At 35.5% G+C, this 27640-nt stretch overlaps 4 protein-coding genes and 1 pseudogene across 9 annotated transcripts; 1 reads left to right on the top strand and 4 right to left on the bottom strand.

The window, feature by feature from the left end:
* The first annotated feature begins 1166 nt into the window (after positions 1–1166).
* On the top strand, positions 1167–3028 carry LOC128026764 (transmembrane protein 234-like; annotated as a pseudogene).
* A 318-nt stretch (positions 3029–3346) lies between these two features.
* dcdc2b (doublecortin domain containing 2B) lies at positions 3347–8660 on the bottom strand. The gene is made up of 15 exons (XM_052613843.1): positions 8516–8660; positions 8194–8304; positions 8072–8081; positions 7396–7453; positions 6690–6760; positions 6457–6588; positions 6191–6337; positions 5500–5539; positions 5135–5194; positions 4846–5023; positions 4621–4730; positions 4484–4555; positions 4264–4413; positions 3913–4008; positions 3347–3509 (listed from the first exon to the last, which is right to left on the bottom strand). Exons 2-15 carry the CDS (start codon positions 8273–8275, stop codon positions 3417–3419), a joined length of 1299 nt encoding a protein of 432 aa, XP_052469803.1. The 5' UTR covers positions 8276–8304; positions 8516–8660; the 3' UTR covers positions 3347–3416.
* Positions 8661–10769: 2109 nt separating this feature from the next.
* Positions 10770–12447, bottom strand: iqcc (IQ motif containing C). Of its 3 annotated transcripts, none has more exons than XM_052614040.1 (5): positions 12299–12447; positions 11833–11976; positions 11351–11651; positions 11130–11251; positions 10770–11019 (listed from the first exon to the last, which is right to left on the bottom strand). In XM_052614040.1, exons 1-5 carry the CDS (start codon positions 12362–12364, stop codon positions 10975–10977), a joined length of 678 nt encoding a protein of 225 aa, XP_052470000.1. In that variant the 5' UTR covers positions 12365–12447; the 3' UTR covers positions 10770–10974. The 3 variants fall into 3 exon arrangements, with proteins under 3 accessions (XP_052470000.1, XP_052469999.1, XP_052469998.1); XM_052614039.1 differs by having other exon boundaries at positions 12290–12432; XM_052614038.1 differs by having other exon boundaries at positions 12257–12377.
* Positions 12448–14653: 2206 nt separating this feature from the next.
* On the bottom strand, positions 14654–19652 carry ccdc28b (coiled-coil domain containing 28B). 3 transcript variants are annotated; one of them, XM_052613860.1, is made up of 6 exons: positions 19481–19652; positions 17555–17807; positions 17278–17450; positions 16904–17058; positions 15586–15608; positions 14654–15165 (listed from the first exon to the last, which is right to left on the bottom strand). In XM_052613860.1, the coding sequence occupies exons 2-6, from the start codon at positions 17788–17790 to the stop codon at positions 15111–15113; spliced, it is 642 nt and encodes a 213-aa protein (XP_052469820.1). In that variant the 5' UTR covers positions 17791–17807; positions 19481–19652; the 3' UTR covers positions 14654–15110. The 3 variants fall into 3 exon arrangements, with proteins under 3 accessions (XP_052469820.1, XP_052469818.1, XP_052469821.1); XM_052613858.1 differs by having other exon boundaries at positions 17555–17817; XM_052613861.1 differs by lacking the exon at positions 19481–19652 and having other exon boundaries at positions 17555–18116.
* A 589-nt stretch (positions 19653–20241) lies between these two features.
* Positions 20242–27433, bottom strand: tmem39b (transmembrane protein 39B). Of its 2 annotated transcripts, none has more exons than XM_052612803.1 (9): positions 27239–27433; positions 25107–25302; positions 24782–25001; positions 24608–24691; positions 24360–24514; positions 23520–23862; positions 21268–21455; positions 20774–20894; positions 20242–20607 (listed from the first exon to the last, which is right to left on the bottom strand). In XM_052612803.1, the coding sequence occupies exons 2-9, from the start codon at positions 25235–25237 to the stop codon at positions 20374–20376; spliced, it is 1476 nt and encodes a 491-aa protein (XP_052468763.1). In that variant the 5' UTR covers positions 25238–25302; positions 27239–27433; the 3' UTR covers positions 20242–20373. The 2 variants fall into 2 exon arrangements, with proteins under 2 accessions (XP_052468763.1, XP_052468764.1); XM_052612804.1 differs by having other exon boundaries at positions 27236–27433.
* Between the last annotated feature and the right edge of the window lie 207 nt (positions 27434–27640).

Below are 27640 nucleotides of genomic sequence, written 5' to 3' on the forward strand. Positions count from 1 at the left end.
AGGATTATTATATCCAAGTTTATTTGGTTAACAAACAAAACGTGTTATAGCCCTCAGTCTGTAGCTAAATTATTGATAACAGTGACTGTATTATTCCATAATATGAAAAAAAAAACTTGTTTCACCTCACCAACACTGATGATCCACAAGCAATACAAAGAAACCTCTATAAGAGTCGGAGCCATGAAGGGTTTTATATGCGAAGTGAGTATAAACTGTCTCTGGTTTAAGCCAGCTGTCTTGATGAAGGCTACCTGCTTGTGGTGTGTGATACAGGTCGAGCGGGAAACTCAAACTGCCAACGGACATTGGTAGGTAAAAACTGGTTTAAATTGTTGATTGTTCAAGGAAATAATTAAAACGAATAGAACTAGCCTACCTTATTTCCCCCAACACCTCCGGGCCAAAGTGGATATTTTTTTTCAGTTAAAGGTGTTTCCTCATTTATATTTAAGTTAAAATGATATAAAACTAACTTGCAACTATACAACATGCAGCCGGAATTTCAGGAAATGTAATGTAACGTTAGCCTAATTTAGTATCTGATTCAATTTTATTAACATCTTTTCAGAACTCTTGTTTTAAATGTTATTCTTGGTATGCGGATGTTTTGTGTTCCAATCAACGAAAAAAAAAAAACGTTCTTTTAGCGTTCGATACCTGAACAGCAGATCTAAGCTACAGTGGACTGACAAGAGCTGCTTGAGACGAAGGGCGGTCGTGTGGTTTTAACCGATCAGTCTGAGTTAGATTAGATATCAGCAGGAAGAAGAAACAAAGAAAGCCCCAGTTTACTGTCGGATGCATAGAGAAATGGTGTCTACAAGTAAGCCTGCCGTCTATTATTATGTGTTGTTCAAATGTTTGGGCATTGTCGACTACAACTGTGTCAAATAAATAAGCTCACCACCTCACACAGTGTTGAAGATAAGAATGAACTGTAAGTGATGCTTTCCACGCGTGCCTGTACAAATCAATTTTTTACATTTAATAAGCGAGACAATTTAGTGCGTGTATTGAGTAAATGATAATTATAATAATTGTGTGATCGGCTGATCTGCATAGGTTAGTGTAGAAGGACCACGTCCTTCTTCTTCTTCTTCTTCTTAAAAAAAACTGTTTGTAGGCTAATGTAGCCTATGTAATAGAAATGTCCTATTAATGGAATGGTCTCTGAATGGGAGGTGTTTTGTCTGTTGTTGGTCGCGATTATGTGGGGAGGCACAACCCATTCCTGAAAAAAGGCACAGAGGGCATTGAAGGGGTTCAGAAGGACAATAAATTCCTCCAATTTCTGGCTGAGATCAAATTTCTGTTTCTCAATATCAAGGTGTGTTTTATAAACCTTTTATGCGCATATAACAACTGCTTATGAAAATATTTGCGTGTCTAATTAATTATAATTTATTAATCTATTTTTTTTTTATTTAATATAGTATTTATTCCCATTCCTGTTGAACCAAAGTGGATCATTTGTGTTCTACTTCACTCTTGCTTCTACAGGTGAGAAGTTTCTTTTTCTCCACAAGTTTCTAAGTGACTGTCTGTTCTTAGTAGCATAGTATCATACTACTATTTCAGCAGTATATGAGGCTGAAACTGGATTGCCTACTAAAAATGCAACAACACAACCACTGGATAGCTGGCCATTCAGAACACACGTCGCTTTTCAGAACAATGAGCTTTGTAAAAATCGATGCATTTCAGAAAGGGCATAGAGGAGCAACGATAATGTACAGTATGTCAAAAATAATGTTTTTTTTTGTTTTTTTGTTTTTTTTTACCTTAAATCGTATAAATAGATTGCATTACACCAAATACACAAAATGATTAGCAACATCATATGACCCCTTTAAGTGAATGTAAACAGTCGTGAAAGAGAAAAGTTTCCAAAACGACATTCAGATCCTGCGTTTAACTGAGTAAAATAAATATTAAGAGATATGTGTGTAGTCTGGCACAGTTGCAGGCTGTACTTAAATCAAGAAAAAGTAAACAAGTAGCATTAATAGTCATAATTTTAGTTGACATATGCTGAAAATTTTAAAATATTTTATTTTTATTGTAAAATAATGGAACATTAGATTGTGAATAGTCTCAAAAGTCATGGAAAATTATTGGTAAAAATGTGTACGAACCCTGTAAACTGTAGGCAGCATATGCTTGCAGTTTAGTATAAAGTTAGTAATCTGGTATACTTGTGCAGCCATGAAAAACATTTATTGCAAATATTAAGGCTTAAACTGTTATAGCATACACACATATTGGCAAGCATTGGTGTTGCATTTTTAAGTGCTGTTTATGTTGTAGATTTGTCTCTGGCTGTTCCCATGGTGAACTCCCTCACATTTCTGTTCACGTTACTAATGGGTAAATTGCTTGGAGAAGAAGTTGAAGGAAAGAGTAAGTAGCTTCTGTTCTACTAACATCTCTCTCCATCTCTCTCTGTGTGGCAGGTCTTTGACTCTGTCTCTCTGCTCATGTAGGAGCTGTGCTGGGTATGTTGCTCATCATGTCTGGAGTGACAGCGTGCGTGCTGAGTTCTGTCTCTGAGACGGACAGCGCAGGAGCCCGCAACACAAGTGACCACTACATTCCACTGGACTAGGAGGTGGAGGAGGACTGTAGATCACGTGATCACATGTCATCACACCTCACACACACACACAAATTCATCTGACACAATATATGTGCTGATCCATTTTCAGTATGTGCTGCTTTATATCTGTACTTGAACCATGCTGGTTAAAAATCCAAATATTTTGCACTTTAATTGCAACTGTGGAAAGAGTAACTTTTAAGTATGTGGATTGTGGAACATACAAAATAGTTGTATATATTGTAATATTAACTGATATTTATATGGATTCATATTAATATAATGTGAAAGTGCCCAGTGTTTAAATACTTTTATTTTAAATGTCTTTTACATCGAGGTATTATTTTTGTTAAACAGAAGAAATAAAAAAATTTAAACATTTCTCAGTGAATTTCTGCATGCTGTAAGATCACTGTTACTTTGCTAGGGTACATTCACGAGTTCACACTTACATATAATTAACTGAATATTATAATGCGTATTTGGCGTGCTGTCCGGGGAAGGGGCTCCGAGCTCGGGAATGGCCCGAACCTAGAGTACCCCCCCCGTATATGAAGTGTAAAGTGAACTCTAGTGGAGGAGAAGGGGTGGAGGGGGGATGCTGATAAACCGTCAATAGAGACAGGTAGGCTGATTCAGCTGTATTTATACCCTAAGGTTGATTATCTTGAGTGGTTCCACCTGTGCTAATTAGGTTAAGTATCTGACGTGCTTCTCCCGAACCTTGTTATAAAACTACATTTATTTTAAAAGCTATTCATTCACCAAAACAGTGCTAATTTCATAGCGAACTCCACGTTCAGAGAATGTCTCTAGATTAGTAAGGTGCGTCTCTGTCTCCTGCATCATCCTCAGACTGGAGAGGTCGCTCCGTATCCCTGTCTGTCTGTTCCTCACGGGAAACCCCATTCTGATACACACACAGATCAACACAATGTGTTTAGATGGTTAATATTTACACAGCATTTACAATAATAGCTAAATATGTACGTCTACCACATCTAATTTTCTGTAACAGGTCTGATAATGGACTATGAAAGGGATGTATTAATAAAGATATTTAATTTCTTTAGTTAGAAAAAAAGGTACCAAGATGTCACAGAGGCAGTTTCTTAAGATGCAAGCTATGAAAGGTACATTTTTGGACCTTATTTAGCCCTAAATGATACATATTAGTATATTTTGAAAGGGTACTGCCACAGTGACAGTTTGGTATATTTTAATTTAAATTAATAACATTATAAAATACTACAGCATCATTTGCATATATGATTGAATGCATCAAATATATTGATTAAATCTCATAAACTGACAGGTTTGTGTTGTGTTACTTCACTTCGTGGGGAATGTTTATAGACTTTGGGTGATGTAGATGATGAAGAAGCTCTGGAATGCCGTTTGGTTGACTCCTAATATATAAAATAGAAAAAAACTATTATTTGTATATATTATTATACTATAAGGTTTTGTTACTATACAGATGGCAGGCCTGAAAAACAAATCAGCATGATTGATAGTTTATTATATAATAATACTATAACCATTCTATACTGTATAAACATATAAAAACATTTTAAGCCAATTCAATTCCATGTAAGCCTAAGTGAAACCCAAAGATGTAAACATGCACAAAAATGTTAAGTGCTCAGTGCTTAGTGCCTTACAACATCTTGCTTGTTTGTGTCATGCTGAGACTCTTTGCTGGATGTGTATCGCTGCTGTGCTTCTCTCTGGGGAGCTGACGTGTCCTCCCATGTCTCCCTCTCAGACACTATGAACTCAGATGATGGCCTGTGCAGTTCAGCTGAATTTCTCTTTAATACAACAAACAATGAGTTATCTCATGATCAAGTCATTACATTCATGTGTATTTCACACACTCACATGATTTATGTTGGCTGTATCGAAATGGTTACTTTCAAGAAGCTCGTCATCCTCCACAACCTCTGCTTCTCTCTGAAATTATAAACATTTTTATAGTAAATGAGATGAGTTGAGACAAAAGAAGATTAGACATCTACCTGGTCAATGGGAAGCTCTACAGCTGTGTTTTCATCCTCTGTGACCTCCTCAGCACCTCGAACCTCCTCCCTCATCCTGCTCTTAGAGGCCTTAAACACACTGGGCTCATCTAACACAAGTAAACAATATCACACAAGAAAGAGGTCAACACTTTAATAAATAGTTACATTTTAGACAAAGTATGGCATAACAGTACTATTTTTATTTGTTTATTCAGCATTCACCTATTGTGGCTCTAGGAGGGGGTCTGTTTGTGGGAGGGTGTCTACGGACTCTTACAGGTCTGGCGAAGAAAACAGAGTTTTCCTCTCTTTCTCCTCTTCTTCCTCTCCTCTTAACCGGCTGAGGGGAGCTCTCTCGCTCAACCTCATCACCTGTGGACTTCACACGCCTGCCTTCCCTCTAAAGCAGTAAAGAAGGCAAGAGATCTATCTATATATATGTGTGTGTGTGTGTGTGTGTGTGCGGGTGTGTGTGTGTGTGTGTGTGTGAAAAAAAGTATCAGTTTTTTACCTCAGGTAAATTCATTAGGGTGGAGTCACTGTGGCTCTCCTGGGGAAACATCTTTCTACTCTGAGTTGGATCGTCATGAGAGAATAATAAGGAACTTCAACAGAACAAACGTTTAATTGAAATATATATTTTTTTTACATATTAAAAAGAACTATGCAGTGAAGTCCTTAAGTCTGAGACCTCATTAAAAGTTCTGAGAGTAAAAATATAATTTAGACCTGAAAATAAATATTTTATAAAAAAAAAAAAATTTTTTACTTTAATTAATGTATATCTTTTTAATGATTTCTAATGTTTTTAGATACAATGTTTATAATTTTCTCAGATATATTTCAACTCCACTGTATATTAATTGTAAATACTACCTCAGTTCTTCTCTGTAATCCTCTGTCTCCTGTAAAATGTCTACAGTGAAGACAGACAAATCCTGTTTAAAGGGGTTTAATTTACACTTCCACTAGCGTTCAAAAGTTTGGGGTCTGTAAGTTTTTTTATATTGCTGAAATAAGTCTTTTTTGCTCACCAAGGCTGCATTTTTTGCTTCAGTGTTAAGCAGTAATGCAAAATGTTATTACAATTCAAAACAAATCTTTTCTATTTGAATATATTATAAAATGTAATTTATTCCTGTGATGGTAAACCTGAATTTTCAGCAGCATTTACTCAAGTCTTCAGGGTCGCATGATCCTACTATAATTCTAATACACTGTTTTAGTGCTCAAGAAACATTTCTTATTATCAATGTTGAAAACAGTTGTGCTGCTTAAAATCTTTGTGTAAATTGTGATACTTTTTTTCAGGATTCTTTTTAGATTCTTCTTTAGTGATTAGAGAGATAACAGAAAATACATTTCTATTGAAAACTATTTCTATTTTGTAAAATTTTAAATGTCTTTACTGTCACTTTTGATCAATTTATTTTTAATGCATTCTTGTTGAATAAAAGTAATAATTTCTTAAAAAAAAAAAAACACTCACAGACCCCTAACTTTTGAACAATAGTGTATGTGCATAATAAATACATTACCATCTATTGCAGTTATCTACCAACATCACCTGTCTGCGCTGTTGCCTGTTGCTTTGTTCAGCAGTATCTCCACATATGGAAGTTTCTTGAACCTCTCTGTTCCCACAGCTACATAGCTTTGCCCACTCTCCAGTTCTTCTGTGGAGGTCACTGTGAAGCCCTCCAGAGTACAAAGCCTGAGAGGTAAAAGGAGAAATGATTATGGAAATGAAAACAACCTTTAAAAATGTAGGATATAAATATGACATGTTTCACAAGTTCACTATAAAATAGAATGTGTGACTGAATAGAACACCTGCGCACGGCTCCTGTGCGAAGCATGGCTTTTTCAGAAATGAGGCTCAGGATCTGCTCTAGATTTTTCTGCATGTTGCGGGGAATGATAAGACGCATGGCAGGACTGAGGATGTCTCCATTCCTAAATACACTACGTGTGAGTGTGAGAAAAAGAATGAAGAATAGATCTCTTGTGAAAGGATGAAAAAAAACGGTTTAACAGAGGTCAAACTTTGAGTGTGCAGTTCTCACTGTATGATGCAGGGCAGAGTGATGGCTTTACTCCATTTCGCAGACACATTAGGCCTGAAAAGTGCTTTAGCCTGTAAAAAGAGTTATATATTATTTAATGCCAATTATATATCAGAACAGTTGATTCTGATTGGTCAGTCACAGCATTCTGAGGTCATATCTCTCATATTACTTTGCGGCCACTTTATTGTCACATAATAAATTTAATGGAAATCAATATTTCATCTCCATTTATTTATTTGGCAACTGGTTGTGTAATAAGCAGGTTAATGTGCAGCCAGTGATTTTCCATCAGCGTAAATCAAAGATGCAGTGTGTGCTGACGCTGAGTCAGTCTCCCATGCTCTCAAGGTTATTATCATCAGTGGTTTTAGCAGCTCTGTGTGCAGCATTAAAGGGTCAGGCACTTAAACATGCCCTAACAAGCTTTCTAATCTGATAACACAAACTCCCCTGGCCTTCTATTGTTGGAAGGGACAATAACACCCCTCACTCCCTCTCCTTCTCTTTATAACACACTTCAGCTAAGCATCCACAGCAACATAAAAACACAAACACAACATTACACCCCAATAGACAGAAAAAACAAGGCAGACTGACTCTATCTGGTATGATTTTTGATACCTAAATTCAAACTTTAGAATACCATGATTTATAGGTTAATATAGGTAAATAAACAGGAAGTATTGAACTCTCACATGTATACCTGGGCTGGTTCCACAGCTCTGCACAGTGGACCTTTCTTCTGTCCCGAAGTCAGATAACTAAACATTTACAGAAAAGACAAGCCAAATATTATGCATCTTTTAGCCATCATCATGTATATAGCCTGATAAACCAGAAAAAAATCAATCTAGAATATAATTTCATGATGAAAATTTAATTAACACCTCTCTTAAAGGTTATTTCAATGCACACATTTAGAAAGATAGGATAAGTATACTTCTCAAGCAACGGTTCATAAATAAAGGTTTTTAAAGTATAAAACATATATAATACTTATATACAGTTCAAAATGTGAGCTGAGGGGAACTGACTTTATACATCTACTAAAAATCACTGAGGCAGTTGGATACAAATTCTTCATAAACATTAGTATTTTTTTTTTTTTTTTTTTTTTTTTACTTTTTAAATTTCTTTGTAGATGTAACATGGTTTATTTTATGGTGTAAATTATTTAGTATTATTTATATACTATTATAATACATAATAATATTTTGATATATTAATATATTATCCATTATATATTTTCAGAGTTGGAGTAGGTTTCATCTTAATTTCAGCTTTACTAATTTTGTATAAGTTTAAGATTTTTTTTTGCTTTTATCACTTAGTTTTATTTTTAAGTATATTTAAAACACACACACAGTTTCATTTCAGACATATGCATGTCTTTGAGAGAGCGGTGAAAGTGATACATGTTGCACACATCACTGCAGTAACATTTTAAGCCCTGTGTGTGCAACAAACAACCCAACAAAACGGTTTCAGGACCAGATCTAACCTGAAAAGAAAGGGTCTCCATTTCTGTAGACCATCACACTCTTGACTGGAGGCAGGTGACTAGTGACACCAGTGGATGCCATGACCCAAAACTAGCCACATTAACACACACCTGTAAAATAAACACAAACTCAGAGCAACTCCTTCATTTGATAACTTCTGTCATCAAATTTAACTAAAGGTATGTTAATAACACTGAAAATGTACAAATCCAAACCTTTATTTACACCTTAAATGCCCAAAAACTCACAAATGGATTCACTTACAGCTAAGATAAATAATTCACGTTTAAGCAAATCCACACACAATCACAAAATACTTACAGAGAAAGCTTGTTATCCAGTTGATCACCTGCAGAAAACCTATGAGTTCATCTGTTATTTGTGCTGATTATTTTTCAGCGTTTATTTCTAATATTAAAGCACTGAGCGTGAGAGAGTCAGACCCCTCATCCAGACTCCCTCCCTCTCGCGCACACACTGGAGTGTTTCCTGGTTGCCATGGCAGCATTACTAACAATGGCGGCGGCCTTTGTGAGATTTTACAACCAGCAACAACAAGACGGAGAGAGAGGGCCGCAGAAATACTTACAATTATAAATTCAATAATCTAATGTTTTTTTAATTAATCACTAAATTCTACTAAGAAGTAGATTTGGAAATCTCACATTCAGGACGGATATTTGAAGGGATTTGTTTGTGGAGGTTCGTGTCTTTAGTGAATTATGCCCCTTATCATCACCCACAGACAACAGAAACATTCAAACACAAGGACGAAAAACCTGTGGAGTGATAAAGAAGAAAAACAGCCTTCTGTTTACCATTTGCAAATAAATATAAATCAGCTAGTCAGAAATACTGTATAACACTGTCCAGTCAAAAGCTTTTTTTTTTTTTTTTATCTTTAAAGATAAAATTATTCTAATGTAACTGAACAGGGATTCTTGTGATTCAGTTATAATTATTATATACTACTTTGGGGGTTGTATATTGTCAAGTTGAATCTATTTATTTCTATAGCTCTTTACAATTGTTTCAAATAAGTACAGAGGTGTATAATCAGAGCTGGGTAGTAACTGATAACATGTAATCTGGATTACATAAATACTTGTTATTAGATTGAATTACATTTTTAAATACTCCAAATCAGACTACAGTTAACTATTTATCGATTACATGTTATTCAATCAATGGCAATAGATTATTTTTCTTATCTAAATTCATAATTTTCCTTTCTAAAATAGCCTACTAAAATAGCCTAGTTTTGCAGATATTCACAAAAAGACACTAGTCAGATGGATATAATTACACAGAAATTTGACAGGCCACACAGCATAGAACACTGGATTTACCACAATCATTTCAGTTTTAAGAAGTGATTTCTTAGCATTTCAACATTACATCAACTACTGATGAACATGCATACTTTGATTTAATAAATTTGCTTTTCATTAAACTCACAAATCCCCTGCAGTTCCTTTACGAACCCCAGTTCGGGAAACCTTGACATAATGTAATGTTTAATGCACTTCATTTGGAAAAACAACAAATGGAATATACTTTCTTTTTCTTTGCATTTATAGATGGATATGGTACAAGATTATCCTTTTTAAATCAACGTGATAAACAAGTTAGGTCAAAATAATCTAAAAGTAATTAAAAAGTAGATTATATTACCTAAAATGTGTTATGTAATGGATTACGTTACCACCACTACTTTTTTCATGTAATTTGGAATCAATAACTCATTACAGTTTGTAAGTAATCTACCCAACTCTGTTTATAATATCTTAATATCTTCAGACGTTACAGTCGGATTTAGTGGATTTGATCTGAGCGATAATATAGCCAATATATACACCAATATAAACAAATAAATAGCTGCGATTTGCTTTATAACATATATTGCTTCGTTAGTGTATTGTAGGCTCTGCATTTAGATAAAGTTTGATATACTTCCTGTATATATCCAACTGCACACATACAGTGGTTTATGTGCCTATACTATATTTGAACAAGGTGGAGCTACTACTAGGTTACATCCATCTTTAAATATATCACTAGACAATAATATATATATATATATATATATATATATATATATACACACACACACACACACACACATATCTATATATATATCTATATATATATCTATATATATATATATATATATATATAGATATATATATAGATATATATATATATAGCTCACCCATAAACAAATAAACTAAAGATTTAATTGAAAGTAATGGCATGATACTACTTATAGATTAAACATTGTACATAGCAGCCTATCTAATATATTTAGTACCCTAGTGTACAAGTCAAAGGCAACTGTGGCAAGGCAAGAAAAACTTGATTTTGGATAATGACATTAGAGAAACCAGGGCAGGCAACATCAAGAGATCAGTTCTCATGTGGTTATACAGTCTAAATACAAGTCAATAATTAAATAGATATTACACTACATTGACTGATCTGTAAGATTAAGTTGTGGGAGCCTTTGACGTCCTTCTAGGATTGAACTGTACTGGCTTTGCGTGATACAGAAAAATGTGTTGCTCTTCCATCTCCATCATGTGCACATTATATTTATTTCTGAAATGCCATTTGTACAAAAATATAAATATTCTTTAACACAAACCCGTTTAAAGACAAAAGAAGCTCATAAATAAGTATAGTTTACAAAATTTCTCAAACATTCTGTGCTGTAAATGATACAATAATACAGAAATAATGAGATAACATCTGTAAAAATGTTGGTCCACTTCCGAACTGCTTCAGTAGGAGTGTGGTACATCCATTCTCTGTTTGTGGGAAAGATACTACAAAAGAAGCAGAGCAGATTTATAGATTTATACATTTTATAGACTAAAACACACATATACATACAAATAAACATTAATGTAAAAAATAATCCTAAAATTTTTCTCACTTTCTTTCTGCTGCTTATGGCTTGCTGGATCCACAGCAGCTCCATGGCTAAAGTGCTCCGCTGCTGCTTCAGAGAGTCGAGAGTGTGTGCTGTGTCTTTAAAAACTGAATGCCAATTTGTTCCTACCAAAACAAAACAAACACATAAGTGTCTCAAATAAGTCATGTCTGTTTTTTAAAACCGCTGTATCCTTTTTTGAGAGGTTTTCTCTCTGAAAGTACCGGTCTGAAATAAGCTGCTGTGGTTGACATCTGAATTGACAGTACTGTAACATGTAGTAAAATCATCCATCAGGTTTTGTATGACCAAATTCTCTCCTCTCTTGTCCACAATACCATCCACGGTTGTGGAAGAATCTCTGCTGGCTGTAGCAGCAGCTTCGTCTCTCTCCGGTACCTGGATTTCAGACTGTGGGAGAGATTTTTCACTGCCCCTATTCAGTGTTTTCTGTTCTCTCTCTGAATTATCCAGACGGTCATGGGAATGAAACCTGGAGCGTTCATACTGCAACAATTGGTTTTCCTATGGATTACATTATTTACAATTATCATTATGCAACATGAAGACAAAACATTATCTGAAAATCTTAAAAGTGACAATGAAACTTTAAAGCATACTTTCTACGAGTAACAAATAAACAGCTTATGATGCTTTAAAATAACAGTAGGAAGAAAGAGAAATGGGAAATGACAGAGAGGCTCACAGTGTCAGTGAAGTAAGGTTTGGGAATTATGTTTCCTGTCCACTGCAGGTGATCCAATCCTCCATCAATCTCTCGGACGATCTCTTCAAACTGAGTCCGAATCAAACTCAGTCCTTTCCTCATCACATAACCTCGACACTGAGCCTGGAAAGCGCATAACATTAGTGTTACTTTCCTGACACTGCGTCTAAACTAAACGTTTTAAGAACTTCATTCTGTTGATAAAAACAGAAATAAAAAAAAAACAAAATTCTTAGTAATTTATCAAATGTATACACAAAATCAACTCAATAAAAAAAGAAAAGAAATATAAACACTTGAAAATGATGAACTTAGCGACTGTAAACAAACAGATACTCATCCGACACAAGGCAAAATAAGTTACTTGTAAATTACTGACAAAAAAACACACATGCACACTAACTTTAGAAATGGAATTTCTAATGATAATATTTACAAACAAAACCTGCAACAAAGTTAATGTCTGAATCCATTTCTGTTCTTTCATAGCTCCGCTTTCTGTTTGCACCATAGGTTTGCACCAGGTTTCTTTTACTGTCTATGGTTTAAACAGCTGATTGTCTATTTCTTCTCCCGTAGACAGACCGAGGAACAGACTCACCTGCAGCTCTGTTCCGCCACCTGCTGTTTGGAAGAGCTATTAATAATAAGGTCGCTTCCGTAGAACTCCCCAAAATAAGCTATTTTAGTTTGATCTTTTTTTAAAAGCATAATTAAGTGAAAATTGAGGTCAGAAAATAAAACAAAAATCAATACTTTGGTTTGAGAGTATTGTTTCCTTTTCTTAGGTTGCTTCTAAACTTTTCTAAAGTTTCCTTTATCCAACCAAAATGCTTTAAATAAAACTAATATCATCCAATATCATTGCAAAGTCTTTTGCAATATCCTTTATTATCATTATATTGTTTATATATATATATGTATATATATATATATATATATATATATATATATATATATATATGTATGTATATATATATGTGTGTGTGTGTGTTATAGTCGCTATTTATAACATTTGTTTTTAACAAATTTTATAGCTTCTGTTATTTTTATTTAACAAGCTGCTTACCTATAACTCAATGACCCATAACCTCAATAAAAGTCCAAAGTCAGTGATTGAATTGTTGTATTGTTTTATTACTTAAAGCACACAAATAGAAAATAGCTTATATGCATTGTTGAACGAAACAAGAATGTGGACAAAAAGCAAAGCACACAAATATTTTCTTTTTGAAATGTTTGAAATTCACAGAAAGAATACTAACTTCATTTATTTTTACATGATTCTTTCAATGCTTTAGACTCAGGCAGTGAGGGAAGAGAAAACAGCCTGTGCATGCTGATGCAGGATCAGATCCTGACATGAAACAATCGGATATCGATTTAAACAGACCTCCCTCAAGGAAACAGTATTGAGTCTATATTGAAATAGTTGGAGGTAGCAGGCGTAGCAGAGGTCGGCTGTAAAGTGATATTACTGCATCATGAAATATAATAATCAAACTGGTGTAGATCATTAGCTTTTTCTTAAACCTGTCCATATGTTGTGCTGATGGATTATCACTGAAACTGGTGTAAAATGGGAAGACTATCCTTATAGGGACGTTAGTGAGATTGTACTATGTATTATGGACTATGTCACAGTTTTTTTTGCAGTAGTTTTGTCCTACATCCACTTTAGCTTGTCAGAACCTCCTGACTTGTATTAGATACTACTGTACTCTGTTATTTTGTGCTTTGGAGTACAGACTGCAGATCTACAAGGTTCAAAAACTATTTTGTGCTCCAAGAAATGGACAAATTCCACTGGTCAACTCATCTATAATTCTACAATTACCCAAAGAGTACTGGATGTCAACTTTTTAGAATCTGAAATTTGAAATGCCTGACTCCATTATTTTTTTACTTTAGTTTATGCAACGATAACATACACATACTGTACATTTCCATCAGTGCCATCAAGAATAACAAATAACTTCTATCATAATTGTTCCTAAATCAACATAAAAACTCTAGTTTACAAACAAGGTGTATAAGGTTTATACAATGTATATATTTTAATGTACAAACATCTACAAAAAAATCCAGTTCCACATTTGGAGAGTACCATGAAAACTATATGATAAAACAATCAATGTAATCTAGACAGTGAGAAGAGGCACTAAGATCACTGATCTAAAACAGTCCTGAGTGAGTTTATAGCTACTCCGCAGCCATTTACGACATCATTTCTGAGAACACTGATGAACTACAAAATGAAGATCAATTGTGTATGTGCTGATTGACTGATAATGTAAATGTTCATCTTCTCATTCACTTTTGACATTGTTGATCTAATAATTTCAAGTCAAACTTTACCAGTAATGAATGAAATCAACTCATGCCATGTCTAAAGTATGGACAATTCTTATTTATCCAAATAAACCACTTAAAGGCATAGTCATTAAGATATTTTTGGTGAAATCCGAGAGCTCTCTGACCCTCCATAGACATCAAGGGAACTCCCACGCTCAAGAGCCAGAAAGCTGGTAAGGACATCGCTAAAATAGTCCACATGACATCACTGGTTCAACCTCAATTTTATGAAGCTCTATACATCACCACATGCATGCGTCATGGTACTCTTGTGAATAGCGGTGGAGACTGACCTGAAGAAATTGTTGAATACATGTTTTATTTTTGTTTTCTTTGCTCTCAAAAGTTTTCTCGTAGCTTCACAAAATTAAGGTTGAACCACTGATGCCCCATGGACCATTTTAACGATGTCCTTACTATCTTTCTGGGCCTTGAGGATGGCAGTTCCTTTGCTGTCTACGCAGGGTCAGAAAGCTCTCAGATTTCATCAAAATATCTTAATATGTGTTCCGAAGATGAACAAAGGTCTTACGTGTTTGGAACGACATGAGGGTGAGTAATTAATGACGGATTTTCATTTTTTTGGGTGAACTATCCCTTTAAACATGGCAACAAAAAGGGTGCGATTTAGCTTTTAGGCTCAAAACCATTTAAATTATTAACATTTCAATGCTAAGATCAAAACATTTAAAAAAAGAAGAATTTTTTTTTTCAACCATTTTTGCAGTTGAATTTCGTTTATATGGAGAATGTGCTTTGAAGCTGTTGCCATCACTTAGCATTGCATTAGCCACAGATCACGATGATGGTGCTTCAGTAACTTGTAGTTGAGTTGTAGCCATGGCAACTAGGGTTTTGGTCGGCACAGTGATTTGATAGTCGGCTGGATTTGGTTTCCCGCTTCAGGTGCTGGAGGTCTTGGGTAAGTCTTGATTTTCTGCCAGGTGGAGTTTCTGTCTGGATAAACTGCATTAAGGGGATATGTATTGCTAATGTACATCTAATGTACAAGCTCTGAAGCTCCTATTACATATATAACAATGCTGACTTTATCATTCTTCCTATACATATGTTGGATATATCCATTAGGTTTCTATTAGGACACAACTTATCTTCAGCTAAGATGTTCTGAGAAACACAATCCCCGATTTTACTGAAACTAAAACGAAATGCTTAGCTGAGAGCAGTGAGAGCTTTCAGTGTAACACAAACCCTTTCTGGATAAACAGAAAATACCAGGAAAACACAATATAACATTTTAACAAAATATTTACTTGACAAAAGCTGATTAAGCTTACTGTACTTTCACTGATTAATGTCAGAAGTAAAGTAAAACACCATATTTAAACACATACAAAACATAATATGGAAGGATACATTGAGCTGCTCAATTCTTCCAGCTGAGGGGAGGAAAAAACAGATGCATAAAAAATTAATATAATTGCTGCTGCTTTAAAAAAGACAAACAAAGGGTTCTTTTGGAATTCAGCCTATATGTTAAAAAAAACTGAGATGATTTGTGTTGTACAGGTAAGGAAAAGCATTTCTGCAGTGAAGTTTGTGATTTCTGAAAACAGACAGCCTGTAGGCTAAATTGTTTAGTTCTGTTTTTATTTTTGCGTTTTATAAACACCTATTTTCTGTCATATAGCTTCTCCTGGACATCAATTTTATAATAAATAGGTGAATTACAAAAACCTGTCTAGGTCACATTTTACAAACAAACAAACAAACAATAAATAAACTGTTTTTTGTTTTTAATTAATTGAATATATATTAAGTTTTTTTTGCATCCCAATATTAATGACTCTAGTACAATAATATCTAAACAAACATTGTATTAATACAACATAAATATTGTCATAAACATGTATTATTTACATTTAGAATTTCTGGGAGGAATTTTTTTTTGAATACTCCTGAAATAAGCTTTAATAGTGGAGTAAAACATGACCTTTCTTATGATTCAGCTATATACACTCTGTTATACTAAGTGAACCATCCATAATGAAACTCTCACACATATGTACACTCTCTCACACTCCAATCTGCTGGGTTCTATACCACATACCACTGAGCTGACAGCTAGAAGGGAAATACTATCTATAGCAACTGGCCAGCCCTTCACAGGCTGATGAAAGAATTCAGTCAGACAGCGACATTTGGATTTGGAGGATAACACAAGATTCAGCCAGAGGCCTGTATTCAGATACAAGGTACTATTGTGTCCAGTCCTGTAGTATCTGTGTGTGAGAGAGTTCTTGAATAGTGGATAGAGAACAAGTAGACTGGTATTCTATATCCATTAGATCCAGATTCCACTAATGTGTTTGTGTCTACTGTAATGAACAAATAAAAACTGGTGAGAAAAATGTATGTCTGTAGTTTAAGGTTCAGTATGAATACATAAGAGATTAAACGATTTGGGGAATTTTTTAAGATTCTGATATTCTGCGATTAAGATTTAAAATAAGTTTTTTTTTAATGTTCCGGGTTTGTTTGTAGGGGCTGCACAATTTGGCCAAAAATGCAGTGATTTTATCAAAATGAGTAAAAAAAATAAAAAAAAGATTATGAATTGCAGCCTTTGCGATTCGATAATCACACTAGGCCATATCACAATTCAGTTTTATTTAGATTTACTGTGCAACCCAACAAGAGATGCATTATAAAAGAAGATTAAACAATATCTTACATTAGAAAGCAAATGTTCTAGATTGCGGTCAGAAGCGTTTTTTCTCTGGTCTTCAGACAGCTCCTCCACATGACTGTCCAGACTGAAATGCAGATGGGCAAGACGTTCCTGCATCTCCCTCACATGCTCTAGCTGCTCAAAGGAGCACACCTTACCTGCAAACACACGGTTTTACACACATGGAAAGTGAGACTTTCCTTTCTAGACTTACTAGACCAAACAAATCCCAATCAAACTGATGAATTAGATGGTGAAAAGGTGCAACCCTTACACACCTTTGCATTACTTAAAAATTTCTCAACGGTTAAGACTGCAAAATAATTCTCATGACAGCCCAAACTACTAAGGCTTCTGAATAAACCCCTAGCACATACCAAAAGCCTGTAGTTTTCCAGAGTGAAAGTCATTGAGCAAGTTGAGCAGTCCTCCCTCCATCTCTCTCACATCAGAGACGTCGGTGAGGAATGAGTGCTGGAGTGGAGAGGACGACTGGGACACTCGGCTGGGTCCAGCAGGCTGAGGAGCTCTGGGTTTCTCTCTGTGAGGCCTACAAATGGAACCAGAATCACAATTTGTGGCTCAATTTGAAAAAGCCAATTACAAACTCAAACCAAATTAACATCTATCTATGATCTATAATGACACACACACCTTGTGTTTTTGGGGGGAACCACAGGAACAGCGAGAGCTTCTTTAGACGGACCCATTGCCCCCACCGATCTCTTGTACTTGCCTCTGGGTTTGGGCGAGGGCGGCTGGGGTAAACCCAATGAGAATGTGGCACTTTTACTCGCTGGGAGAACGGTAAGCTTTCGAGGGTTGATTGGTGGAGGAGGAGGCTGGGGAAGGGACACTTTGGGACTCCTTTTCTTCCTCTTGTCTTCCATGAGGCCAGTGGCACTTTCTAAGACACACTGACAAAAGCTCTAAGCTATTGAGGTACTATGAAGAGAAACTGAGAGACTATGAAAAAACAATATGAGCTGATCCTTAACTAGTGGAATACAAACAAAGTGTGTCATTTCTATCAAAAGGCACCATATGAAATTGCAAAAATATTGTTATATGAACTAGTGTTACCCAAATACTGCCATTATTGTAAAGAAGTCTACTTTAACGGGAAAAGTAACTTGTTTAGGCTTTCTGCTTTGGCTCTGGTGGAAAGGCAACCAGGAGCATAATATAGTATATATATATATATATATACATATATATATATATATATATATATATATATATATATATATATATATATATATAAATATATATATATATATATATATATATATAAATGTGGGCTCTAAATGTGAAGGTTTGTCCCATGCTTCAGTTCTGTTGGTATCACTGCACTAATGTCAATTTTAGCTTTAACTATTACATCAGGTCAGTGAGAGCCTGTGCTAAACATTCACAAGATATCAAGCAATTATCTGACCTTGAGCTGCTAACAGATGGAATGGAATATTCAATGTTTTGTGCAACTGCATGAAGCCATGTTAACAACATCAGATGTACTATGCGTAATAAATGAAACTAGTGAAAGTAAAAAGATATGCCTTCTTATCGTCCTATTTAAGAAGTAGTTTGATTCACACTCCACCAAAAGCAATCCTCCCTGTCATTTTCTTGTTTATTTATTCTCCTGTTCTGTTTTGTTTCTCACTCTGCATAAAGAAACACAGTGTTATCAAGCCATGCTCTAGTGCTGAATATTTTTAGATGCTTCAGATCTCTCCGGGACTCTCGGATGACTGCTGTCCACCCGCCAGGGATCCAGTATTATATTTCTACCATCAATTTCTTTTTCTTTTTCTTTTTTTAATTGCATTAATTTTTATATATACTTTGTTAGTGTAAGCATACCAATATTCAACACTGTTTCTCAGAAACTGCAACTAGCTGGGTCAGGTAACATAAACTCAAACATCTTTATCTAAAAGTAACAAAGTAATATCTTTAAGTATTTAACTAAGGTTTTTAGAAATTCTGACATTTTAAATAAAAGCAAGGTTTTAAATACAACCATTCAACTGTATGCCTATTATTTAAGTCCTTAGGCTATATGTTGGGGAAAAAATATAAATTAATTTCCGAGCACATGTTCCTCATAATTATATATCAGTGGTAGATAGATGTATGATAAATTAGATTCTATAGAAAGATTGTGTGTGTGTGTGTGTGTGTGTGTATTATAATCTAATTGCAAATTAATATGTGAATCCTACACGTATGTACTGTATATCATGATAGAAATTCATGCGTAATATTGTTAATTGCAAAAGGGCGTTGAACAATCTGGGTTAATCATGAAGCTTTTAGATGAATAATCTGCCCCAAAATCTCAATTTTAAATCATGCACTTTACTTTACAAAATTAAACACGAAGATTTCGTCTCTTTGTATTGTTATTCTATGCTAGACTATAATTTTTTTTTCTTTGATTTGTGTATCAGTGCAAGATATAATACGTTTTTCATTTGGCGAAGAGGTTTTACATATAATGGCAGGGATTGGCAAAGGGGGTTGAAAGGCACGATGCGCACATCGTCATATGGCTGAACAAAACGATTTACTCACCGGCTCGCGGACAAGGATGCGGCTCGAACTTTTGAACGTAAATTTAAGGCGCCCGTGTTGATTTTTCCATTCCAATAACGCAGGATTTATACGTAGTCCGTTTTAACAGCAGAGACAGAGCACTTTACTATTCTAGCGTGAACTCTCCTTTCCTTGCTTCCCGACCGCGATTCTACTGATTAGTACTATGGTGGAGCTTAGATGTTAATAATAATAAGACACGCTTTTGTTATTGGACGGCATTGAAGAAACGTCACGATTATCTAATTAATATTCAAGAGCCAAGCCTCAGCAATGGGTATGCTCCTGAGCAACGTCAAAATAACAGTATTAATATTAATGAGCTGGACCTTGGCCATAAGAACGTAATCACGAGCTGAGCACCAATTTAAATAACCTTAAACTAGTTATTAAAAACTCATCCACAAAGATGGCTATTTATACAGCGGCTTTTAATAAGCCATTATATACCACAAAAAGAAATGCCAATGTAAATATCTGTGTTCATTATAGTCAACCGTTGACCGAAATCTTGGTTGCTCATGCTACCTAATGATAAACCTAAGAAATATTATGATGACAAAACTTGTACTTACCACTGATCTATATAATGTATATATTCTCTTTTATAAATTAGTTATTTGTTTTTAAATGGTATTTGATTCAAAATAAAGAAACATTACATTGAACTATAAAGAAAAAAAATCATTTTGTTTTGAATTCATGAATGTCCTTTAAAGAAAACTTCAGATATCCAGATATAGTACAAAAATATGTTTCCTTTTTATTTCATGGCAAGTCAGAACAGACCGAAATGCACTTGTAGAAAAAATAAACAGCCCTCATGCATATTTTCTGCTCATCTGTGATGACTGACAATAATTTATCTTTGTTTAACTGACTTTATGATTGGAGGCACTGGCTGAATACGAATACGCTTTTCCCAGAACTATTCTGTCTCTGAGCAGTTTGAAAAAGGCATAATAATTACTGAATAAAATTAGAGCTAATGATATTGTCTGATGCCACTTCTCTGAACACATCAGTGAATATAGCTGGTAGAATATCATTGCACCTTCCAGGATTATAAGAATGTTCAATATTCGAAGAGGTTTGTTGAAGAAAAACTGTTAAAAGAAAGGGGAAAAAAAGGAGGGTATCAGTGGTTAAGGCAATTCCCGCGAATACATTATTAATTCTTTGTAATAATATTTCTGAAAACATTTCCATTCAATCATGTTCTTAAAAACAAAGCACTCTGTGTTTTAGACTTCGCCTACAGCTTATACTTACATAAAAACGATAATGGGAGACATCTGAGGGAACTGCTACGTTATAATGGCCCATGGCCTTATAAACATTTTTACTGTGTTTGACCAAAACTCCTTGTGGCCACATATACTCTTCTGTCCATCTGAAGGAAACAGAAAAAAGAAAGATATTACAACTTACAAAAAACAAAAAAAAATTTCTACATAAAAAAAAAAAAACTAAAAACAAAGCATTTTGACAGTTTAAGAAGAATATTATATGTAAAAATAAATAAAAAATTAAATGAGGTAATATTATTTAGCAAAAACAGGTTAAATAAAAAAAATCTGTTCTAGTGACTGTGAACAAGATTTGAAATTAGGCTCTTTTAGAAATGCATTTGGAATCATACAGTACCTGCTATACTTGCATTTTAGCACTTAAAAGAATATTAACCAAAACCCAGCACAGACACATACTAAAACCCTAACACAACCTATATTTAAGCTATTTCTATGTCCCCAGGTCAGACGTACATGTGTTGGAGGACGTTTGAGCAGAGGGAAGGGTCCACCTTCTGCCAGCAGCCCAGATGTGCAGCAGCTTTGTGGAGCAGGTCACAGTATCGCGGAGGTAACAGGTGCCGCATCAGAATGATTGAAGTACTGACGGATACCAGGATGAACAGCTCACACGACCACCGCTTATCTACATATTGTGTGCTCTATATACATAAAAAAAATTAAGAAAGAGTAATATGCATGAATGTAAAGCAATTCTTTAGGTCTAAGACAAAATCTTTCAGTCTAAAATGTGCTGTGCCATGTATAACAGTAGCACACAAATCTTTAAAAAATATTTGTTTGATAAATTATTTTATTAGACAATGACTCATTTGATAAAAAGTGACAGCAAAGCGATTTATAACATTACAAAGGATCTCCATTTAAAATAAATACTATTATTCTGAACTTTCTATTCACAAAAAAGACCTGAAAAAAATGCATTATGCTTTCCATAAAATATGAAACAGCACAACTGTTAATACTGATTGATATTACAACATATAACATTGATAATAATGAGAAATGTTTATTGAGCACCACATCAGCATGTTTTCAGAATGATTTCTGAAGGATCATATGACACTGAAGTCTGGAGTAATGATGCTGAAAATTAATTTGTTCATTGCCATGACAGGCAGAATTTAAATGTTAAAATGTAAAAAAAAAAAAAAAAGCAATAAACGTTCTAAGAAAATATAACTGCCATATAACTGATGATTCACTGTTTTGTAGCAGTTTGCATGGAATAATATGTTTTCAAAAGATACAATAATTTTTTTTTAATACAATAAACTATTACACAAACTACATCCAGAGGAATTTCAACAAAACCCATGATGCTAAACCAAAGTTTTGCATTGAGGGCAGATAGAAAGCCATAAAAATTATATCTGGAAAAATAATTTGCATGTGTTGGTTTAAACGCCAAGAATGATTTTTACCTACAGCCAATCTGATCTGAATTTACAGATTCATTACACATGAATCACCATTTCGTCATCAACCAAACCTGGGAGGTATTCCAGAAGGCTGGTTATGTGACATAGCCGGGTATGTTTAATGGCAAGTAAAGCAGATAAACTCAGCTTTCGGATCCAAAAACAGATGTAGTTCTCAGGGTACTCGTAAGGGACTGCTGTTGCACACATAAAATGCAACCTTTTTTATTCTGAAAATGTATGATTTATATTAACATTACAGAATAGAAAATGCTCAGTATGACCTTTTAAGATTCAATTTAAATAAATGTAATTGCACAAACTATGTAGTCTACAATTTCAGTTGGATTATTCTGAAATAAATAAGTTTTTTTTCTGATTTATGTTATTCTGGGCAGCCATTCCCAAAAGCATAATGCTTTCATATGATACTTTTTGGGAACGCAGGCTTGTTTGAATGCACTGTCAGAAGTGAGTGAACACTGTGTCTGATTGGTTCTGTCTTGTAGGGGTGCGCGATAAATATCGTCCGATAATTAATGCGCATCTCGTCAGTAAAGCCGGTTTTCTAATCAGCTGTAAATTCCATCAGGTGTGTGATTTCACATAGAACAGCTGTTACTACACAGAGCCATTGTTAACTGACTAACTGCGCAAATAAACGCTGATAATGAACGTGGATTTGCGCAGCTAGTCAGTTAACAGCGGCTCTGTGTAGTAACAGCTGCTCTATGTGAAATCAAGCACCTGATGGAATTTACCGCTGATTAAAGGAACCGGCTTTACTGACGTGATGCACATTAATTATCGGACGATATTTATCGCGCAACCCTACTGTCTTGCAACATTTGCGTTTTGATTAGCAGGAAAATAGTTCTATCCTACACAATTATTCACAAACACAGGTTATTCATCCAATTCAATGCATATTGCATTCATTTTTTTTGTTAAATAAACAAATTCACTGGTAAATAAAACACCTTAGTGTCAATATTTTTCATATACATATTAGTATCAATCCTTTCAATACTGACATCAGTATCAATATATCAATACTTAAGGATTGATACGACCATACCTTGTGAACATACTCTGAGCTGAATTAACTTAATCCCGGATGCTTTTTTGGAACCAGCAAACCTTGAGTCAGAAAGCTTTGGGTTAATCAGCTGAGAGTTCAGGGTATGTGTAAGGTCATTTAACCTTGCTTTCTGGAATATCCCCCTGCAGTCCGTACACTATATGTGTGTTTATGCACAAAAGACCACCTGTCAATGCACTCACCTTGACGAACCAAACAGGTACGAATGCAACGTAGTAGGCGCTGAGCATGGAGCTAACCAACACCTCCTTCATCCTCCAGTTGAAGTCCATCTTCAGGTACTCCACTTCTTTGCGGATAAGGTCAGGAGAGAGACAGCAGGCGTGGGTGGGCATGGGTTGAGCACTGTACAGCTGACTCGTGTGCTGTTTCCATGTTTCCTTCAGGACGGACAGATAGTCCCATCCCCCACGGCCCAAAGCAGCACTGTTCACCTCTTTGGAACTCATGCTGCCTAATGGGGACATGGATCCAGCCCTCCGGAAGTCACAGCTGAGTCGGAAGAAAGGGATGTACATTCCAAACCTGAGAGAGAAAGATAGATGAGCATGTTGAAACATTCTAATTCATATAAATTATCTATCTATCTATCTATCTATCTATGTATTGTGTTGTAAAGTATTGTAAAGCTCCTGAGCTAAAAAAATAACAATATATATCACAAAGCACAATAATTCCATATTATAAGTAACTAGTCAACCATCATGACCCATCATATATGCATTATGAAAGCAGTAAAGGTGGAGTCACATTAGCAAAATTTTATGGGCAAAAAGGTCCATTATTCACAGCTCACACACAGATGTTACTTTCAAACCAACCAGCTTTCTGTTGGCCAACATAGCAAACTTGTGTGACTGATGCAAAATCTGTGTTGAAAACCTTCAAAAAAAATTCTAGATCACATGGATCTCATTTAAATGACTGGATTTCACCCACGAAATCTCACAAAGCAATGGTAAACATGACAGCACTTGAAAACATTAGATTCAATAGCAGCAAAGTTGTAGATTATTACTCACGGATAGCAGAGGAAGAGCAGGCTGAGTACGGAATACGTCTTGAAGAGATAAATAAGTGAACGACACAGACTCCATCCTGCAAGGGTCAGGACAGCAAAACGAGCTGTCACCAGGAAGACAGAGTGAGGGAAGGACAACTTCCCACTTTGTGATGCCTTTGAAGCAAAGAAAGAATGGGAAATGATTGATGCACAACATTTTTAAAGCTATTAAAATGAAATAAAGATCCAGGATATAAGGCACGTTACCTCTTTTACAATGGCAGCAATTAGCCTGCGAGCCAGCACTATGATGGTGAACACCAACATATTATAATCAATGAGGTGGAAGTTCTGCAGAGACAAAGAAAAATTATAAAAAAATAAAAAATAAAGATTGGATGCTTCTGTGTTGTTAAATTTAAGATTAATGACGTGACTTACTAGAGAGGTGTGTGAAGGTGGGTGCGAGGGGGGGTACCACCACACGGTTTTGTAGATGTTGACGTAATGTACAAACAGAGCTGTAAGATGGCATACAAACAGGTGCAGCTCAAACAGGATGTTCTGGTCCACAGAGAGCTCCGGAATCTTACAGTGCTTCAGTGGCACCACCGTCTGAGTGGCCAACGGAGGGCTGGACATTCCCGTCCCTGATCCATTCCTGATGACCGCACAGATTTGAAAACAGCATGTTATTGGAAGAGGATGTTTTCATAGGAACAGAACATTAGTTTGTGTGTAACATTATGCTTAAATGTGCCCCCACCTGGTTCGTGACCTCACACCTGTCACAGGTGAGCTTGTGGAGTGGTTACCGTTGCCAATGGAACCAGACTCACTGCTCAGCGGAGAACGACAATATGTCGTTCTATTCGCTCCTCTTCTTCCTCCGGCCATTCCAGATCTACTCTTGCCCCTCCTCTCAATTTTTTCGCACTTATAGTTGGTTACGCTATAGATACCTGCAGGAAAACAAACAAGTAGTTCCAAACACACAACAACACTCTGTGGATCAGTTCAGGTCTATTCAAATCCTTTTTGTTTTAGATCATTATCGGCCAATCTCAAAATGATCATTTTATCAAGAGTGATGGAAAAGGCTGTCTTCCACCAATTTACTGTAATTTACAGTTTGTAAGTGAGAATAATTTGTTAGACAAGTTTCAGTGGGGTTTTAGACAACATCATAGTACAGATTCATCTTTGCTAAAGGTCCTGAATGATCTTTTGTTAGCTGGGGACTCTGCAATTCTAGTATTCTTGGACCTCAGTGCTGCTTTTGACACAACTGATCTTGCCATTTTACTTGAAAGGATGAGCAACTGTGTAGGATTTCAAGGTACTGCATTGCAATGGTTTAAATCCTCTATTTGTGATAGAACATTTTTGGTGGAGGTTGGGAATTTTTCTTCTTCTGTACCATTAACTTGCGGTGTGCCTCTGGAATCAACTTTGGGCCGCTTTTGTTTTCACTTTATTTGCTCCCTTGTTTTAATACACAAAAATTCATTGGCAAGTTCATTTTCTAAATATGTTTTTTTTGTTTGTCAATTCCTCTTTACAAGTAATTTAATGCTTATTACAGATACATTATTATACATCTCTGTTTACTGTTAATCATCATCACAGGTTGTTCAGAAGCTCAGAATGTTTGCAATAGCTGGTACCATACTTATCTTGCTATTTCTGCAGCATGAATGCCACCTGTGCACAGTGTGCAAATTGTCTTAGTGGATGGAATATGTTGACAACCAACTAATTTGACCTTGGATGTGATGTATTAAGCATATTTCTAAAAAAATTATATGATAATAAGTTTCTTAGTAATCCTGTCCAGAACACTGGGTACTGAATAAATTCATATAACACAATATTATTTTAAGACCCTGTCAAGACACCATACTATGTTATTAAAAGTAAAATCAAGTTTAGTTTATTGTCATTTGGCAATATGGTGACACAAAATGTAGCTTTACCAGGTCTGCAGGACAAATTATAGCCAGAGAGGAGAAAATGTTGCAGATTCTTTTGGTGTTGGGTTTAAAGAAAATTAGTTTTTAAATCCTTGCCAGCTCTAAAAGGATATTAATGTAAGTTACCAAACCACTGGTCTTGCACTGAATGAATTGACACTGTATGTTTGTAAACTCTTCCTCAAATGGCTCATATTGTAACTTTAGGCTACTTCCACTTGTGCCTTGGGCCTACAATTGGTAACTTTCTTTTAAGAGGCATTGGAAAGCCTTTTATGGCAGCAATTGTTAAACCAGTGAGAAGAACTTACTTGTCTGTCACATCCTATGAAGGCTCAGATACTTTTTACCATGCATGAAGTTTGTATTAACATGATGATGCCTACAATTTATTTTTAAACTTACTGAATCAAACCATTTTGCACTGAATCTGTCTAGATTATGTTTTGTCATGTTAGGGCTCATTGCACTGTTAGATTTATCCCCATGCACCACCTCTGGTCTCATGCACAGGACATTTGACAAAGAAGACTCGAAATGCATGCAGCACTACTGGCTTGCCAATTCACGTGCCACAAACGGGTCTCACTATAGCAAGCCAAAATAATGTATGTGTTATGGTTAGTTTTTAAAGAAATGTTATCCTGCTTAAAACGAGGAATAAGCTTTCCTGTTCGCTCTGTTGTTTTGCAGCCCTGCCTTTATTGATAACTTAGACAACTTTTGCGGAAGCGTTGCTGTTAAAAACATATAGGTTGAAAGATGTCGTTTTTTTATTTTGAAACCAAATTAATTTAAAATGCAAGAAAAATGTATTGGGTCTGGTTGAATCTTAACGCCTATAGCAATAAATGCATGTTCGAATATAAGACTGCGGCCTAGCACATAACCAAATTTCAAGAAATAGCAAAAAATGTCTTACCACCTTCAACAGCGGAGTTTAGTCCGGATAAGGCGACTGTGAGAATTAGTTTGAAACGCACTCGATACCTAAATACAGTGAATTACTTGGAAGCGTAAAGGGTTTGTTTAATTTCTGACAGTAAACGCGAAGGGCTCATTCTGTTGATGTTGTACCGCAGACGCACGCACGCGCAGGGGGAGGAGGCAAGCGTGCGTGCTTGCGTGTGTGTGTGTGTGTAAAGCCCCTTTCACACTGCACGTCGGACCCGCAATATTCCCGTAACATTGCCTGGTCGCCTTCTGTGTGAAAGCAACCACGTCCCGGAATTGATTACCGAATCGAACCCGGGTCGGGGACATAGTAACATTGCGGTAATCGATCCGGAACGAGCGCTGTGTGAACAAAAGCCAGATCTAATTCGGT

Source organism: Carassius gibelio, chromosome A13, assembly GCF_023724105.1.
Source record: "Carassius gibelio isolate Cgi1373 ecotype wild population from Czech Republic chromosome A13, carGib1.2-hapl.c, whole genome shotgun sequence".
Taxonomy (NCBI): Eukaryota; Metazoa; Chordata; class Actinopteri; order Cypriniformes; family Cyprinidae; genus Carassius; species Carassius gibelio.

What these genes read in the sequence shown, in the direction of transcription:
- iqcc (XM_052614038.1), bottom strand. Translation starts at nt 12,364, where the DNA reads ATGGTGCAAACAGAAAGCGGAGCTATGAAAGAACAGAAATGGATTCAG. An exon ending in CAGCAGCTTATTTCAGACCG is followed by an intron (nt 11,252 to 11,350) that starts GTACTTTCAGAG and finishes TTGTTTTGGTAG; the next exon opens with GAACAAATTGGCATTCAGTT. An exon ending in CCATAAGCAGCAGAAAGAAA is followed by an intron (nt 11,020 to 11,129) that starts GTGAGAAAAATT and finishes CTTCTTTTGTAG; the next exon opens with TATCTTTCCCACAAACAGAG.
- dcdc2b (XM_052613843.1), bottom strand. Translation starts at nt 8,275, where the DNA reads ATGGCATCCACTGGTGTCACTAGTCACCTGCCTCCAGTCAAGAGTGTG. An exon ending in CCCTAATGAATTTACCTGAG is followed by an intron (nt 5,024 to 5,134) that starts GTAAAAAACTGA and finishes TTACTGCTTTAG; the next exon opens with AGGGAAGGCAGGCGTGTGAA. An exon ending in ATACAGCCAACATAAATCAT is followed by an intron (nt 4,414 to 4,483) that starts GTGAGTGTGTGA and finishes GTTGTATTAAAG; the next exon opens with AGAAATTCAGCTGAACTGCA.
- ccdc28b (XM_052613860.1), bottom strand. Translation starts at nt 17,790, where the DNA reads ATGGAAGACAAGAGGAAGAAAAGGAGTCCCAAAGTGTCCCTTCCCCAG. An exon ending in TGGAAAACTACAGGCTTTTG is followed by an intron (nt 17,059 to 17,277) that starts GTATGTGCTAGG and finishes GTGTGTTTGCAG; the next exon opens with GTAAGGTGTGCTCCTTTGAG. An exon ending in TAGAACATTTGCTTTCTAAT is followed by an intron (nt 15,609 to 16,903) that starts GTAAGATATTGT and finishes TCCTCCCCTCAG; the next exon opens with CTGGAAGAATTGAGCAGCTC.
- tmem39b (XM_052612803.1), bottom strand. Translation starts at nt 25,237, where the DNA reads ATGGCCGGAGGAAGAAGAGGAGCGAATAGAACGACATATTGTCGTTCT. An exon ending in CTGCTCTTCCTCTGCTATCC is followed by an intron (nt 23,863 to 24,359) that starts GTGAGTAATAAT and finishes TTTCTCTCTCAG; the next exon opens with GTTTGGAATGTACATCCCTT. An exon ending in TACCTGTTTGGTTCGTCAAG is followed by an intron (nt 21,456 to 23,519) that starts GTGAGTGCATTG and finishes TTATGTATATAG; the next exon opens with AGCACACAATATGTAGATAA.